Source organism: Bombus pascuorum, chromosome 7 (genome assembly GCF_905332965.1).
Source record: "Bombus pascuorum chromosome 7, iyBomPasc1.1, whole genome shotgun sequence".
NCBI lineage: Eukaryota > Metazoa > Arthropoda > Insecta > Hymenoptera > Apidae > Bombus > Bombus pascuorum.
In genome coordinates, this window is record NC_083494.1 from 4,181,329 (window position 1) to 4,198,481 (window position 17,153).

General features: G+C 46.6%; 1 protein-coding gene and 1 pseudogene across 1 annotated transcript; one reads left to right on the plus strand and one right to left on the minus strand.

Moving 5' to 3' along the window:
- Positions 1–6,246: 6,246 nt before the first annotated feature.
- LOC132909081 (uncharacterized) lies at positions 6,247–7,137 on the plus strand. Its single transcript, XM_060963666.1, has one exon. It carries the CDS (start codon positions 6,247–6,249, stop codon positions 7,135–7,137), a length of 891 nt encoding a protein of 296 aa, XP_060819649.1.
- A 2,773-nt stretch (positions 7,138–9,910) lies between these two features.
- On the minus strand, positions 9,911–10,032 carry LOC132909414 (5S ribosomal RNA; annotated as a pseudogene).
- Between the last annotated feature and the right edge of the window lie 7,121 nt (positions 10,033–17,153).

A 17,153-nucleotide genomic window follows, 5' to 3' on the forward strand; every position in this document is an offset into this window, starting at 1 on the left:
CCTTCAAAAATCTTTCACGGGCGATTCCCTTTTCTGCACTGTTACCTGGATGATACAGATTCCCTTCACACACGTTGATCAGGTCGTCATCTTCCTCCAAAAGTGTACGCATAATAAAACGCCATTAGAGCCAATTTTCTTCGCCACGTAACATCTCGATCTTCGCACTTGGTGATTCCATTTTAGCACTATCACTTACTTTACTAAGCACAACATTTTAACACTTTATTCACTTCGCGTTGCTACCTTACAATTTACAGCCCTGGGCCCATAACCTGTTAAGGTTATTCGGTGGATATGTGGAATTAAAGAAATGCGTGGGTAAATCGTAAGGTATTGAAAGTATATACAGTGCTGGACAAAAGTATTGGCACAGCAAGATTGTTATGATACAAATGCTTATAACTATTAAACAAATTGATTTAAACAAAAAACTTTTTGACGTATTTATTTATTATCTATCCTAGTTTATTACATAACAAGAGCAACAATATAAATAAAATAATACGCAAAATAATAACAAAAATATATTTTTTGAACATTTTATGGGTGGACAAAAGTATTGGCACAGCATGGAACAAACAATGTATCGTCGCCGTTTTCAACGATTTCCGATCGTCATTTGGAAGTAGCGAAGGGAAATCCCCCGTTAGTCTTTTATTATAACACTCGATCAGTGAAACTGGAGACTTCAGTTATTAAACAACAAAAAACCAAGAAAGAGTAATAATGTCTAGAAAAACGAAAGAAACCACAATTGAAGAAAGAAAAATAATATTAAATTTATATAAGATGAATAAATCTTACAACGAAATTGCACAAATCATAAACAGAAGTCGTTTTACTGTGCGTTCAGTCATAAAACGCTTTAAAAGTGAAGAAAATCTAGAGAATCAAATTAGGAGTGGTCGCCCTTCTAAGGTAACAATTCGAGAAAAAAGGAAAATCGTAAATATTGTAAAGAAGGATCCAAAAACTAATTCGACTGAAATTGCTTCGATGTTAAAAGCTGAGTGTGAAAAAGAAGTAAGTACCAAAACTGTACGTAGGGTATTGAAGGATGCCGGTTATTCTGCCCGTGCAGCACGAAGAAAGCCCTACATCAGTAAAATAAACCAAAAGAAAAGAGTGGAATTCGCGAAAGAGTTTGTTACGAAAGATACTGATTTTTGGGAAAAGATCATGTTTTCAGATGAAAGTAAGTTTAATATTTTTAAATCTGACGGCAGAATATTAGTATGGCGAAAACCCAACACAGAGATGGACGAACTGAATCTGCAAGCCACCATGAAACATGGGGGTGGTGGTTTAATGGTGTGGGGATGTATGGCATCATCGGGTGTAGGAGAACTTATATTCATTGATGAGATAATGGATAAATATGTATATTTAAATATACTCAAGCAAAATCTTTTGAAAAGTACTCAAAAATTAAACCTCCCCAGGGATTTCTATTTTCAGCAGGATCGAGATCCTAAACATATGGCGTATATTGTTCGTCAGTGGATAATATATAATACTGCCCACACATTAAACACACCACCTCAAAGTCCCGATATGAATCCCATTGAGCACGTGTGGAACGAATTGGAAAAAAGAATTAGGAAACATAATATCACAAGCAAGTCTGAACTGAAGAAAGTTCTTCTGCAGGAATGGAGCAATATTGTACCTGAATTCACTAAAAAATTAGTCCACTCGATGCCCAGAAGATTAAAGGAAGTCCTTAAAAGAAAAGGACTGCCAACAAAATATTAGAAGTTTATTATGTAATTAGTTATAAGCGTAAATATTCTACTGTGCCAATAGTTTTGTCCACCCATAAAATGTTCAAAAAATATATTTTTGTTATTATTTTGCGTATTATTTTATTTATATTGTTGCTCTTGTTATGTAATAAACTAGAATAGATAATAAATAAATACGTCAAAAAGTTTTTTGTTTAAGTCAATTTGTTTAGTAGTTATAAGCATTTCTATCATAACAATCATGCTGTGCCAATACTTTTGTCCAGCACTGTATATTGTGAATAATAAAGTACAAAATGTGAAATACAATGTAAGCCGATCCAGATCCTCTCGCTAGCAACGTTACCCTGAGACTGAAACAACTGCTGAAACCAACGTCGCACGTGTACCGCTTATGGTCTTTCCTCGACGCATTCTTTTGTCTACGCGCTATCGATGACCTTAGCGCTTGAGAAACCGAAGACCAGATGTAGAGTTTTCTCAGAAGTGACGATCACTTCAACATTATATGAACACAGTCGCAGAAAAAATGTCGCTACATACGGGCTTGACTGAACTCCGTTTAGTATATATAGTAATGTTATGAAGTACATGTTTAATCAGGAATATTCTAGCGATGATGATGCATAAAGAAAAATACACCAGAATCGCTGCCTACTAAATCTATTTGAAATGTAAGTGGCGAATGACGATGCGATGAAACGACCCCTTAAATAGAGAAACAAGATGAAATAGATAAAACATAAACGTCTAATCAATATATGGAAAAACTAAAACTCGCGAAGAAGAACGAGAAATGTAATGTTAGAATAAATTGCAAAAAAGCAATGAAAAGGAGTTGAGGCTTATACAGATTTGACATCCAGATGGGGAGCACAAGGCGGGTATGGGTTCTCAGTGCGTAGCATCATGCCCTGAGAAATCCGGATGTATCTGATGTTCACTTATAGTCGGGTGGCGGCTGGTCGGCGCTGTGGCGCCCGTCAGATCGCTGATCCGATGCGGAGAACTTCGGAGAAGTTGGTGGGCCCATATCTGTCAAGACCACTCACCTCACCTTCACATGGGGTTCCCCGTCACCCTGCATCGGTCCCGACCGGGGTAGGGTGCGAAAGAGTGAGTGGCAAAGAGAAACGAGTGTATGGCTCGAAAACCATACAAAAGAAGAGTTATGGATAATGGAGGATATAACGAAGAACAGTTTACGGTGCAGGGGAGGGATACCCCAGTATCGGCGCAGTTGCGGGTTGTAAAGTGGGCCCCGTTGCGTCGTCATCTAGTGACCATGGCCGTTTGGGGGTGGACTGCCAGGCCCCCATACGAGTTGATACGACTGGAGAAGAGATAGAGATGGAGGAAACCCCAGCGGGAGAAACCTCTGTGGGAGAGGAAAGGGTGGCCGGAGCCACTGAAGAGAAAAGAAGGGAAAAAAGAGAGGGAAAAGAGAAGGAGAAGGAAAGGAGCAAAGGGCAGGGGAAACCACCATCGTCCCCGTCCACATCAGTGGTATCAAGCAACTCCTCCTCCTCCTCTTCCCCTTCGGAGGGAAGTAAGGAAGTTTTCCGGATCCCCAAGAAGGTGGGGAAAAAAGGAGAACAGAAAGAAGGGACCAGGTCTAGAGACCACTCAAGGGAGCACTCGGGATCGAGAAAAGGATCTATGGCAGAAGCCCGGTCTGAGGACGAGGAGTCATGTGGATCTAGGTCTACGGTGGCCTCGGTAACCTCCCGGGGCAAGAAAAGAAAGATCGCGAGTGTGAATCCGGAGGTGCCGTAACGCCTGAAGGCACTGATTCAAGCGTCCTCGCCGAGGGACATAAATGCGGAGGTCCTACGGCGTATGGCGGAGGTACTGCGAGTGGCAGTCACCTCCTCTAACCTGAAAGGGACCTACATAAGGACCCTGAGGGATGCTGCGGAGTACACGATGGCGGCCTGGACGGACCATCATGGTGACCTCATCTCCGAGACTGTATATTCTTGAAGAAAGAAAGAAGAGGGAAGCATTGGAGGCCGAGAACGAGGCCCTGAGGAGAAAATATAAAGAACTAGAGAGGAAGATGGCTAAAGAGAAGCAGAACGTCGCCAGAGAAACAGATCAACCCTGAACAGGGGAAGGACAACATGCTTTCTCGAGTGTCTCCACTCGAGAAGCAAGTAAGCAGCCTTGGTCCCACCATCATAGGGGCCATGGAAGAGAAGATGAAAGGGTTGATTAGAGAAATAATGAAGCCGTCGAAAGCTGCAGAGCCGGCCGGGAAGGGAGGCCAGCCACCACCACCGCCACCGATAACCAGCAATCGACCCCTTCCGCCGCCTCAGCCCCAAGAACATGGGCGCATGGAAGAAAGCGAGTGGCAAGTGGTGGTCCCGAGAAGGGCCCGGAGAAAGGCCTCGGAGTTCGCCAAATTGGAGGAAGGAGGTGGAGTATACATCCCGTCAGCAGCCACGAGGATGGCTGCACCAGCGGCACAAATGCCCCCCCCCCCCGGCTCGCAGAAGAAGAAGGAGGAGGGAGAGGAGAGAAGGTACCGGTAACGTACCAAGACTGGGAACAGAGACAAGGAAGACAGCAGCCGTAGGGCCAGCGCTCCCACAGGCACCCAAGTCATCGGCGGTGACCCTGACACTGAATGAAGGGTCACCCAGGTCCTATGTGGAAATGCTGGCCAAGGCCAGAAAAAGCCAAGCCCTGCAGAAATGCGGGCTAGAAGACGTTCAGGTGAGGAAGGCGGTGACGGGTGTGATGGTTATTAGCATCCCCAATGACGCCAGTAAAACTAAAGCCACGCAGCTGGCGACTCACCTGACCAGGGTACTAGATTCCTTCGCGGTCAAAGTGTCGGCCCCTACAACTATGACCGAGCATAAGATCGTGGGGATCGACATATCCCTGGAAAGACAGAAGCTGCAGGAAGAATTGACCAAGGCAGCAGGCTGTGAGGCTGCCGAGATCAAGATCTGGGATGCAGGCACATCCAGAAGCGGTATGGGGGTTGCCTTCGTCAAGTGCCCCGCAGCCGGAGCCCCCGCAAACTAGCTATGGGGGACAAGGTGGTGCTGGGAGGGACGAGGGCAAAGGTCATCGCGCTCCCCAAGAGGCCCCTGCAATGTTTCAGATGCCTCGAACTGGGGCACGTCGGGGCGGCCTGTGTATCCCCATTGGAGCGGGCGCACTTGTGCTTCCGCTGTGGAGAGTGCGGGCATAAGGCCCGAGATTGTATGGCAGCGGCCCCAAGGTGCCCCATCTGCGAATCTCGAGGGGTGCCGGCCAAGCACAGAATGGGGAGCGATGCATGCAGGCCCCCCAAGGCAACAGGAAGGAGCATCAGAAGGATGATGGCCAGAAGGGCTGTGGCAGCGAAGAAAGAGACCAAAGCCTCGGTAGGTGCAGTCACCGAGGCCATGGCCCAAGCAAAGATCGCGATACCAACAGAAGCGACAAAAGGCAGCACTTTACGCTAGCTCGCAGACGATACGTCAGGGCTCGACGGAGAACCTGGGGTCGAGACGAAGAGGAGATCCTTGTGAGATACAGGGCCAGAGTAGCCCTGCAGGGGCCTATCAGGGAAGCAAAGGAGAAGTCGTGGAGGCAGCTGCTCGACTCAGTCGAGAGCGATCCATGGGGAGACCGTACAAGCTGGTCTCGAAGAAGCTTAGACCCTCGCCCCCCCCCCGCTCACCGAAAGTATGGATCCGGGTCTCTTGGATAGAGTTATCAGCACGCTGTTTCCACGACAGGAAGCAGAGGATGACCCCACATCGCACTGGAAGGAAGATGATTTGGCCCCCCTGGACGAGAGGGGATGCGTTCAGAGCAGTGGAGCGCCACCAGTGGAACCCCTGGAGACCACGATCTCAGAAGAGGAGCTGCGCGCGGTCACAAAGAAGATGGCAGCCCGGGACGTGGCTCCAGGACCGGATGGAATCCCTGGGCGGGTGTGGGTCGAGACCATGGACATCATGGCCCCCCGCCTGCTGCATTTGTACAACAGATGCCTGAGGGAAGGTGCATACCCTCAGGCGTGGAAGAGTGCCAAACTGGTGTTACTGAGGAAACACGGTCGGCCGTTAAATTCTCCATCAGCCTACAGACCGATCTGTCTTCTGGACGAGGTGGGCAAACTATTTGAAAGGATAATTGCCACCCGTCTAGAAACACATATGGAGTCCAGGAAGCCAGGATGGCACAGTAATCAATTTGGATTCCGCCGGGGAAGATCCACTGTGGACGCGATTCTACAGTTTAGAAGAGGAGTGGAGAAAGTGGTCCCTCGAGACGGGACCACTTAGTGGTTTCGCTGGATATCACCAACGCCATCAACTCCATCCCGTGTAGTAGAATACTGGAGGCTCTGCGTTTCTTTCGAGTACCAGAGTACCTCCAAAGGGTCATTCGGGCGTACCTAAGTGAAAGGTGGATCGTCTATCGATCCAAAGAAGGAGAGACCAGAAGATCGGTCGAATGCGGAGTACCCCAGGGGTCGGTCCTTGGACCGATGCTCAGGATCACAGCTTATGATTATGTGCTCCGCAGCCCGATGCCCCCGAACACGGGATTGATCTGCTACGCAGACCATACCTTGGTCGTAGCAGGAGGGCGCTGGTGGTACGAGACGGCCGAGGTGGCCACGGAGGCCACTCGACGAGCAGTAAGGGCCATTGGAGACCTAGGGCTGAGGGTGGCTCCAGCCAAAACGGAGGTGCTAGGTTTCTTCAACCGGAGGTGCAGAGGACCGCCCCCGTCAGGATTGGCAATATCAGTGGACGGGGAGGAGGTTCAAGTGGGGCGGCAGATGAGCCTCGTAATTGATGATCAGTGGACCTTTGAGCCCCACTTCGAGCTCCTCGCCCTGAAAGTAACAGCCGTGGCCAATGCCCTCTGCGGTATCCTCCCGAACATCGGAGGAGCCGGTGTAGGGGTACGGCTGTATGACGGGGTGGTCAGAGCAAGAGTTCTGTATGGCGCGCCGGTCTGGGCGAAGGACCTGACGGCGAGCAGACGCAGCCAGGCCTTACTGCAAAAGATACAAAGAGCTCTGAGGATAGTAAGAGGGTACAGGACGATGTCGTATGCGTCCGCGATCGTCCTGGCGGCATTCCTTCCCTACGTGCTGCAAGCCCTGGCTCTCCAGAAGATTTATGAGGGAAAGAGAGCCAGGAGGCGAGATGAAGAAATAGAGGACCCTAACATCAGGGCAGAGATAGAGGAAGAGACGTGGGAAAGATGGCGATCCCAGCTAATAGAAGAGGCAGAAAAACAGTCCCACCGTGCAGTAGACGCCGTACTGCCCATATGGGATAAGTGGAAAGAAGCGCGGGGTGTCCCGCTGATCTGCAGGTTAACCCAGGTTCTCCCGGCCACGGAGTGTTCGGGGAGTTCCTGCTGAAGATCCAGAGGGAGGTGACCAACACCTGTCACCACTGTGGGGAAGCGGAGGATACAGCACAGCACACCCTGCAACACTGCCCAGCCTGGGCAGTACTGAGACATACATTGGAGGTGAAGATAGGAGAAGATCTGTTCCCTAGGGCAGTAATGGAAGCCCTGCTACGCTGCCGGCCGGACTATGAGGCTGTCCGTGAATTTTGTGAGTGGGTGATGCTCATAAAAGAGCGGGCAGAAAGGATTAGGATCAAGACCGGCCATCCAGCAAGAGTGCAGCGGAGCAGGAATCCGGAACGCAATGGAGGTGGGAGACCGCCATCTCCCCCCGCGGATACAGAAAGGTGACCATGGGCCCCGGGGATGGCTGCCTCGGGAATCACTATGAGGAAGCCTCTCCTCGGCCAGGAGAGATGACGGGAGAGAGGGGTCTTTCAGGTGGTATTTCAATTTGAGTGCCCTGAGACCCCTTTCTTGCGCGTCAAGCAGCCACGTGGAGCTTTAGTCGGTAAAAGTCCGACATTACCCGGCTTCCCGCTTGCGGGGACCGGGTGTCCATGAGGATTTCTCCGCGTTAAAAAAAAAAAAAAAAAGAAAAAAAAGGGCTCCCCCCACTGACCCATCCGTATCGCGCTTTTTTGATGATGATTCGTGTTGATTGGACTGGCTTGGCCCATGGGCTCTTCTTCGTCTCATCTTTAGTACAGAAGATGAAATCAGAAGTCTCTTATCTTCCTTTTGGTAAGACTCATTTCGTTCGATTGGATGCCGTAGATCATAAGCTCCAACAGCTGGCATTTGTAGCCATCCTGATTCCCTATATCGATAACTATCCGGTGCTAGATTGCTCCGAAATTGTCTTATTGACATTATTGCCGATTTGTGTGCGATAACGTCCGCTGGTTTCGTGTAACTCGGAATGTTCTGGCTAGACTCTGGTTTCAGGAGGCCGCTTCCCAGAGGCTTTTCTTGGATTCATTAAAGATAATTTTCAAGGCAATATTGTTGCATAATGGCAATGTATATCCATCGATACCAACTGCATACGGAACAAGGAGAAACGTATGACTTTTTAAAAATATTTTCGCAAAAGTCGTTCATACAACATATAACTAGTATATATGTGAAGACTTAAATGTTATATTTCTGTTGATGAATCTTCGAAATAGGTATGCAAAATATTGTTGCTTCTTGTGAAAATGGGACAGCCGAACTAAGTCACAGTATTGTAATATCAAAATCTAGCCCAAGACAAAATTTTGAATCCAACCAAAAATATGTACTAAATCCTAATTTAGTAGATAAAAACAATATATATCTGCAGCCATTGCGTATTAAATTAGAAACCATGAAAAACTTCGTAAAAGATTTGGACATAAACGAAGCAGCTTTCGGATATCTAAAGTTGAAATTCCCAATCTTATCATACGCAAAAGTAGAAGAAAGCATTGTCATACCATTCATCAATTACTGCCCTCAGATTTATCAATTAATACAAAACCTGGAATTTGAAAACAAAATGATACGCATAGAAAAGAAACATGGATAGTATATAAAAACTTGTGCTGCAATTTTCTCAGATTACATCAAACAACCAAGGTTATTTCCAAATTGTAGAAGAATTAATCTGAGCATGTGGGCAATTAGGATGTAATATGTCATTTAAAATGCATTTTTTGCATTCGCATTTGAACTTTTCCCTGAAAATCTGGTATAAGTAAGTGACGATTCCATCAAGGCATTAGTGTAATTAGGAAACGACATCCTGATAAAAATAATACTGTAATGTTAGCGGATTACTGCTGGCATTTAAAAACGGAAGCGGAGCGAGTATATAAATATCAATCAAGAAGGGAGCACTTTTAGATATGCCCATATCTTGAGTGTTCTTGCTTCTATTACATCGTGGTGTAAAGGAAACTATATTTGTTTAATAAAACAAAAAATATGGTTTATCTATTTAATGCTCCTGTACAATTTGTTCATCTGAAATTTTAGACACGGGTTGTGAAGAGGGATCTGTGCAGAAGAGCGTACCTATTTAAGCGAGGCTCTGTTCAAGTAGTAATCGCGCGGCACTTCAAGAACAACCATACTATAAGCTGTCCACAGTTGGTACTGCCGCGATTATCATCATATCAAGAAACGCGAGCGACTGTATCATAAGAAAATACTTGTCTCACTTCGTGGATCTGCTCTTAGTGGACCTGCACATGAAGGTCGCCCAGCCAATCCAAGCTATTACTAGGCGCGAATTTTACCAGTATGGGTAAAGATGGATACCCCACCCCGAAAAGAACCTCAAACTCAGCGTCCAGTTTGCACCATTCAGTGTGCGGTGGACTCGGAGCTATAGGGCCTATTAGAACGCTTCTGAGAACAGAAAGACATGCACTCACCTGATCCCTGAACAAAACATTTTATCCGAACATTCCGCCAGATCAGCGACGGAGAATTCGTCGTTCGGTTATCATTCAAAACAAGTTCAGAATTCGAAGAAACTAGGCCGTCGCTATGCACGGGAAATGTTGTTACGCATGCCCAGTGACCCGCATCACTGGGTTATGTGGGATTCGGGCGGATGTTGTTGCCATACCTTCTAAAAACCCCTCCTCCTTCTTTTTCTCTGCTTTGAGGGCAGACAACCCCGGTAATACCGGTCGGCAGTCATCAGGGTTGCCGCCTTTCTTGCCCCGTTGTATCTCCTTCTTCGGGCAGTTACTGCCCTCGTCATCTTCTCAGCCAGTTCAATACCGGGCTGATCTCCTTCTGAAAAACACCAACACCACACGGAGTTCCAAAGCGGTCACCCATCTTAGTAGTACTATCCGTGCCCAACGTTGCTTAACTTTCGTGATCGGACGGGAACGAGTGCACTCAACGTGGCTAGGGCGTTGGCTATCCAGGAGCTCCTATCTCTCATTGACCTGCAAGACGGACAGGTATCAATGACGTGAAAAGAAGAAGCTATTCAAAACGACATAGGCATCAGGTGGGTACCCGAGTTGAATTCTTTTACCAGAGGACCACAGATGTCATGGAAGAAGCTTCGCTGTCCACGAAGAGGAAGGTGCTATCTACACCATCCTCGACTCACTGAATTGGCTATCTGCGATCACCGTTTGGACGAGGACCATGTAAGCGCTGTGGATTATTAAGGACGCTTAGGACGCCTTCTGCGCAGGTTCGGAATTCACGAAGAGTCTGTCAGTACTCCAACGAAATTCACCCTCTGGATCAACTTGGCTGTGGGCAATCGATGTGTGGAGGTACGTGATTTCGTGGATGAAACTTCGGAAAGAATCTACGCTGCATTAGAGTATCTGCGGATAGTCGACGATGACGACCACGTGAAATTTTATCTAGTGGCGAGGTCCAAAATTGCTATGCTAAAGTTTGTTTTCGTACCGCGGTCGCAACCGTTCAGCGCCCTACTCGCTGCATAACTAGTCAGGTACGTTTTAAATATTCTCGACCTACGGGAAAGTTTCACCAATCTCTGGACTGACTCCACGATCGTTTTGGGATGAGTACTAGAAACGTCGCTGCAATGAAAGACATATGTAGTTAACGACGTTGCAGAAATTCAGCGATTAGTTTCTACGGCAACTTAACGTCACATCAAGGGAAAAGACAATGACGCCGACTGTGATCACGAGGTCTGCTCCCAGAGGAACATGCTTCAAGCACCCTTTTAGTGGACAAGAACCAATTGGTTGAAAGAAAATCAGTGAAGACATTTGAACAGGATGGACTTCGATTTGGGAAAAATCAATCACCTTCTATACATCCATGAAAGTCATAAAGAATGATCTCTTCCACCAGTATTCTTCTTTATAGCAATTAATAAGAGTTACAGCATAGTGTTGCCAATGGCTGAAAGGACGCCGAGACCGCAGTTAGCCTTTGATCGCTGCAGACATCGCTGACGCCCAGGACAAAATGGACAAGGTTGCACCAAACACCACATTTTCCAGAGACGAGTGGCCCACTGCCACGGGCTGACGGAGAATGCCGATCTCGGAGAGAAGCGCTCTCGCATGATTCACACTCTACAAGACGACTACTGTATTCTGTATGTCGGCAGGCAGCTATACTAAGCGTCCCTTCCTCAATAACAAAAGTATCCCGTCGTACTCCCCATGAATTTACGTTAATCCCATCTTACTACAAATCACAGGGAGCTGTATATTAATCGCGCGCGAGTGTGTCAATTTCAATCAATTGATTGATTTGATACAATTGATAGAAATTATATATATATGTCGGGTTGGCGTTAGGGGTGTGTAATGAGTCTTCGCCGGTGTTGTTTATTGTTGTTGCACAAACGTTTATTACACAGATGTAGTTGGTACAAGATTGACAAGCGGCCGCGGTGACTAGACGCTAATGACAATGACCCTAGGTTCGATATGGCGAATCCACGGTCCACGGGATAACGAATATACTTTGCTTCGAAGTCTAAGTCGGACTCGACTTACTACTCGTGATACGAGGATCGTTTAATTAGCTCTTTGCTAAGACGTAGATTATTCACCGATCGTACAAGCACACTAGGTATATGGCTAATAAGACTGCAAGAAAGGGAATGACTTTCCGTCACGACGACGCTGCAGAGGAAGACTATGATGGGATGTGCCTAAGGGCACAAGATCATCAGATTCGTCAAAGAAAGCCTCCACACGGAGGGTGGGGGAAATGTGCGTTGCTGTTAATTGGTCAATTTCTATGTTGGCGGTTAGAAAAGGATGCTAGCCGCCCTAGAGAGAGAGTTCCTGGCGGGAAGCGTCGCACGTGAGGAAATCTGATCTCCCATATCTTCCCGCAATAGGTGACAGATTTACGGGTGGATAGAATAAAGACTGTTTATCAATCGGAAGGACTTTAGTTAACTAAGTCCTAAGATTTGTAACGGTTCCTCAGGCTATCTGAACATAAACTGCAAACGATGCATCGGCATCTGGCGATCATCTTGCCCAAAGAATGGGGTCTGTGTGTGGCGAGCCGCGGGGCTGTTAAAATGTTTTATTGTCAAGTGTCGGTACTGCCAATTCTTTAAAGGAAAGCTATGTAACTTCATATCTCTGTTAGGCGGAAGGTTCATCCCGCGACCGTGGCTACGCTTCGGCGACCGATTGTCGCCTCGAGCGTAAAAGCTCATTGTCACAAGTTTCGAATGACTGTATTGGATTATTTCGTAAATGCTACGCTATTGAGGATTTCCAAGTAACCCCAACGGGGGACCCGGTGTCCTTTCATCTCCGACATATATGTCGGGTCGTCCTTGGAAAACGGGGCGTGTAATGAGTCTGTTGTTGTTGCGAGTTGCCCATAGTTGTCTTATACCAGATGATGTTTGTTTATGAGAATGTATTACAAAAGGTATGAAGTGATATCGGTGATTGAGCGCTCGAGATTTCGATGACGATGAATTTGGGTTCGATAACGAATACACGGTCAACGGGATGACAAGTGTGATTTTGAACTTGACGGACGTGTTCCCTGTACTAGTCGTACTTATCGAAGTGCCTCTCAGTCCAAGTGGAATTGCCTTTATATACTGCTCTCCGTACCTCTCCGTATCCCTCGGGTCAATCTTTGTTTTTAAGGAGAGTTATTTAAGTACCTTATACCTGTGTTAGGTACACGTCCCTCCCGTGACCGTGGCTACTTTCAGTGACCCGTTATGTCACTTCGAGCCTAAGCCCACTGTTATAAATCTCTGGCAACTTCACTCATAAACAGCTATTCCTCAGTTTTATTGTTTAAGTACGGCTATAATAAAAAGTTTGGACTAAAATATTGGGGACTTTCCCAAACATTCCAAAAGAAAGGCTCCGGTGTCCTTTCATCTCCGCCATATATGCCAGGTTCTCATTATGATTAGGGTTAGGGGCGTGTAATGAATCTTCACTGGAATTAACCATCGTTGTTATACAATCGAGGTAATGTTGATTAGCGCAAGTGTGAGTATTACAGAATTGACAAGTAAACGCGGTGATTAGACATTAATGACAATAGTCTTATGTTCGATAACGAATCCGCGGACAACGGAATAACAAATATACTCTCTTCCAAAGTCGGACTCGTAGTTAAAAACGTGAAGTATCCACTGATCGTAAAGACGATCTTTTTCTCGCTGACGAGATCGCACGAGAGTGTTTTCCGTCGCGGTGATGCTGCAGAGGAAAACTATAATGGGGTGTGTCTGAGGGAACGAGATCATCGGATTCGTCGAGAACAACCCTCATTCGAAAGATGAAGGAAATGGACGTTGCTGTTAATTGGTTAATTTCTATATTTGTGGTTAGAGAAAGATGCTAGCCGCCCTTGAGAGAAAGTTGCTAGCGGAAAGCATCGTTCGTGAAGAGAAGCAGATTTCCCGCAACTTCCCGTAACTTCCCGTAGGTGATAGATTTAGAGACTGTTAGTTTTAGACTTAAGGAATTTAGAAACTCTAAACCTTTTTAAGTTTATAATATGGAATTGTTATGTTTTTACTATTTTATATCTGCTTATAATGTTGAGATAAAATAATATAAACCTATTCTATACTAACTATTTTGTGAAATACATGTGTGACCAATCGCCGCCTCACGGAACAGACACATTTGTCCGCCTCACCGGTGGGTCGTGCCGGCATCAACGTGCTAAAGTTAAACGTTCAAATAAGGCCCTGTTGAAACGTTCGCGAGTAACCGTTTTGATCATAAAGTGATAGTTACATATATATATATATATAATGGTGGATTAAGGTTAGAAATACTATTGATGACTTTGGCTAGAGTATTACATGGCACCAACGCCGAAATGAAAAGGAGACGACAGCACAGGAGAACGGTGGCTACCCTGATGACTCCTAAGGAGCGAGAGGAAATACACCGTGGTGGCGTGTCAGTAGCCGTCCAAACCGAAGTCGGCCAGTCGGCAAAAAGGAAAGGAATATAGCCGTTGGAGGAAAGAAGAGCAGCCAATGAGATAAAGCCGAGGCAAGAGTAGCTATCATACGTTGAGGCATGTGGTAGTAACAGAGGAAACGTCGAAAGCGAGGGTGAATGGACAATTATCGCCAGGCGAAGAAGGATTAGGAGTGTAGCCGATAAGACTGATGAGGAGGCACTCAGAAGTAAAGGTGGTAAGGCAGAAATAAGAGATATAGTAGCAAGGGGAAGGAATCTTGGTTAAAGTTGACCAGAACGCTAACTGGATAGATTCTTACAAACCCTGGAGATAAGGAATATAGTTGACCTAGAACATAGTCATCGAACTGGACATCAAGGAGGAAAAATGGATTCAGATAAAATCGCTGAGAATGAGATCTTGGGGAACCCAGCAAGCGGTGGTGTTAGTTCCAACGAATAGCATTCCAAATGAGAAATCAACCATCACGATTAGGGCAGAGTTGACGATAGCAACAACCAGAGTTATCTCGAATATCCTCAGATGCTATAGATGCCACATGCTGGGGCGTAATGCGGTGAAGTGCACGGTATTGAGTCCAGAGAAGGAGCTATGTCGGAGGTGTGGCGATAGGATGATTCCTAAGACCATAAACGGCTGTAGTAAGGAGCCAAGGTGTGCAATCTGCGCGGCGGAGAGAAGAGCCAACCTGAGGCATATAACCGGATCGCTGGCATGTCCAGCGGTAAAGGATAGGATGAGAGGAGAAAATACACTTAGAAGATAAAAATCCTAATTATAAATTTAAATATGTGGCTGCACTCGACAGCAAATACCACCACGCGACACCAACTAGAGTCGGACGACGGCAGCTCAGTGGTCAGCGCCTTAGCTTACGAACATTCGAGAGCTGGGTTCAAATCCCGGCGACCGGACTCCGCTTTTTCTTCCGCGGCATCAAACATGAGAAGAAAAATGCAACAGTACCCCAGCAGCATTATCCACACCCGCAGCAGAACCTGTCTTACCCTACACACTAGTAGTAGCGCTCTATCACCACAACTAAACCGGCCAAACAACTACAAACAAACATGTCCACCTCAAATAGGTATAAGTTGGCTCAGGAGCTGATATACCAGTATACCTGCGAATCTAAAGTCGACATGGTCTTTATCACTGAGTCTTATCGACAGCAGGCTTACTGGTACAACGATGATCAAGTCGATGCATCGTTGTGGGTGACCCTGTTCAGAGAGAAACACCCGGATAAAAGTACGGTGACAACCAGGAACGGACTAATAGGCATTAGTGTCAGCGACATGTTTTCTATTGGGGGGTATTATTCCCCCAGTGTCAAACTAGAAGAATTTTACGATTACTGGAGACCATCATTCGGAAAACAGGAGGAGTTATCCCTCAATGATGATCGCTGGTGATTTTAACCCGAAATCTACTGCGTGAGGTGGCCAGAGAACTGATCGCAGGGGTACGAGACTAATGAATATGTTAATAAAGAACGGTATCGTACCCATTAACATGAAGGAAAACTATACGTTCTGTACGAACGGGGGGGGGGGGGGCTAAGTGCTGGACCTTCCAGCATCCGGGAGGCACCAGGCAGTCCGGTTGGTGATCCGGACGGCCCCTAGGAGAGTGCGTGACGTAATACGGACAGAATGTTGTGCGCGGGGGGCCCGGCGTGTCGCCGCAGCGGTTCCCGGGCACCTCTCGGTCGCAATAGGGACGGTCATCGTGGAGGTTTTAGTCGGTTGGAGTCCGATACTACCACGCCGCTCTTCCCCCTAGAAGCGGCGGGTGTCCGTGCGGATTTCCTCCACGAAAAAAAAAAAAAAAAAAAAAAAGGAACGGGGGGGGCGAGCTTCATCGACGTGGTCAGGACAGATAGAAGATTAGCCAAGAAATACGTAGGAAGGAAGATAGAAAAGGTGTGGGCAGCGTCAGACCACATGTATGTCCCTCACAATTTTAAAACGACAAAGACGAGGCGTAACCTAGAAAATTTTAGGTATACGTCGAAGGATGCTGATTTAAATAAAGATGTTTTAAAATTTGACGTGATGTATGATAAAATATTTAGTGAAAACACGGATTTAAAGGAGGAGGTATATGGTGAGCGACTGCAGTTTACGGTGGAAACATCTTGTGCCTCCGAATGTAACCTCCGACGGGCAAGAAAAACCATAATTATTGGTGGAGTGAGGAGTTTACACAATTAAGAAAGGTGGTGATGATGACAAGAAGAAGAGCTCAGAGGGCGATGGCGGGAGGAAGTAGAGATGCAGCACAGTGAACTCAGGAATGGAAGAAAAAGAAGAGGGAGATGAAGAAGGTGATACGAGCCAACAAGGAGAAGGGTTGGAAGGAGTTTAGTGCTACGGTGGACAGGGATCCATGGGGAAGGCCGTACAGGGCGATCATGACCAAGTTAGCCCGGACAATCCAAACGGATGGCCATCACCTAGACAAAGTGCGAGCCATTGTCGACGAACTCTTCTTAACGAGATCAAGAAATTTTATTTGCAGAATCAACGGCAGTATTAATATTAGTGAAAACGAAGGCAACTGTTTGATCACTGAGGAAGCGTTACTGAATGCCAGAGTTAGGATAAATTCTAATAAAGCGGTTAGCGTGGATGTCATACCAGGAACGGTGATGAAGGAGCTAATTGAGAAAATAACGGACAAGATGCTGAGAGTGTTGAACGCGATAAACGTCAGTGAAAGGAAACCTGCGATATGGAAAGTAGAGAGGGGTTGGTACTTATCCCGAAACCGGGTAGGGACCCCGCATTACTATCGTTGTACTGGCCGATCAGTGTGTTGCCAGCGCTCAGTAAAGTCTGGGAACACACTTTCAAGAATTTGATCGAGGAACGGCTGGGGCTCGACTCCTTCCATATAAATCAGTTTGGATTTCGCAGGAGAAAGAGTACGGTGGACACGCTGCGCCGGGTAGTTGAATTGGCGGTAGTTGAACTTCAAGAGAAGAAAACGGATATGTGTGCTCGCAGCAGTAGACATCAAGAACGCGTTCAATACTCTCAGCTGAAATAAGATTCTGCTGGAGGTTAAGGCGAGAGGGATGCCCCAGAAACTTTT

Coding starts and splice junctions, on each gene's coding strand:
- LOC132909081 (XM_060963666.1), top strand. CDS start 6,247: ATGCTCAGGATCACAGCTTATGATTATGTGCTCCGCAGCCCGATGCCC.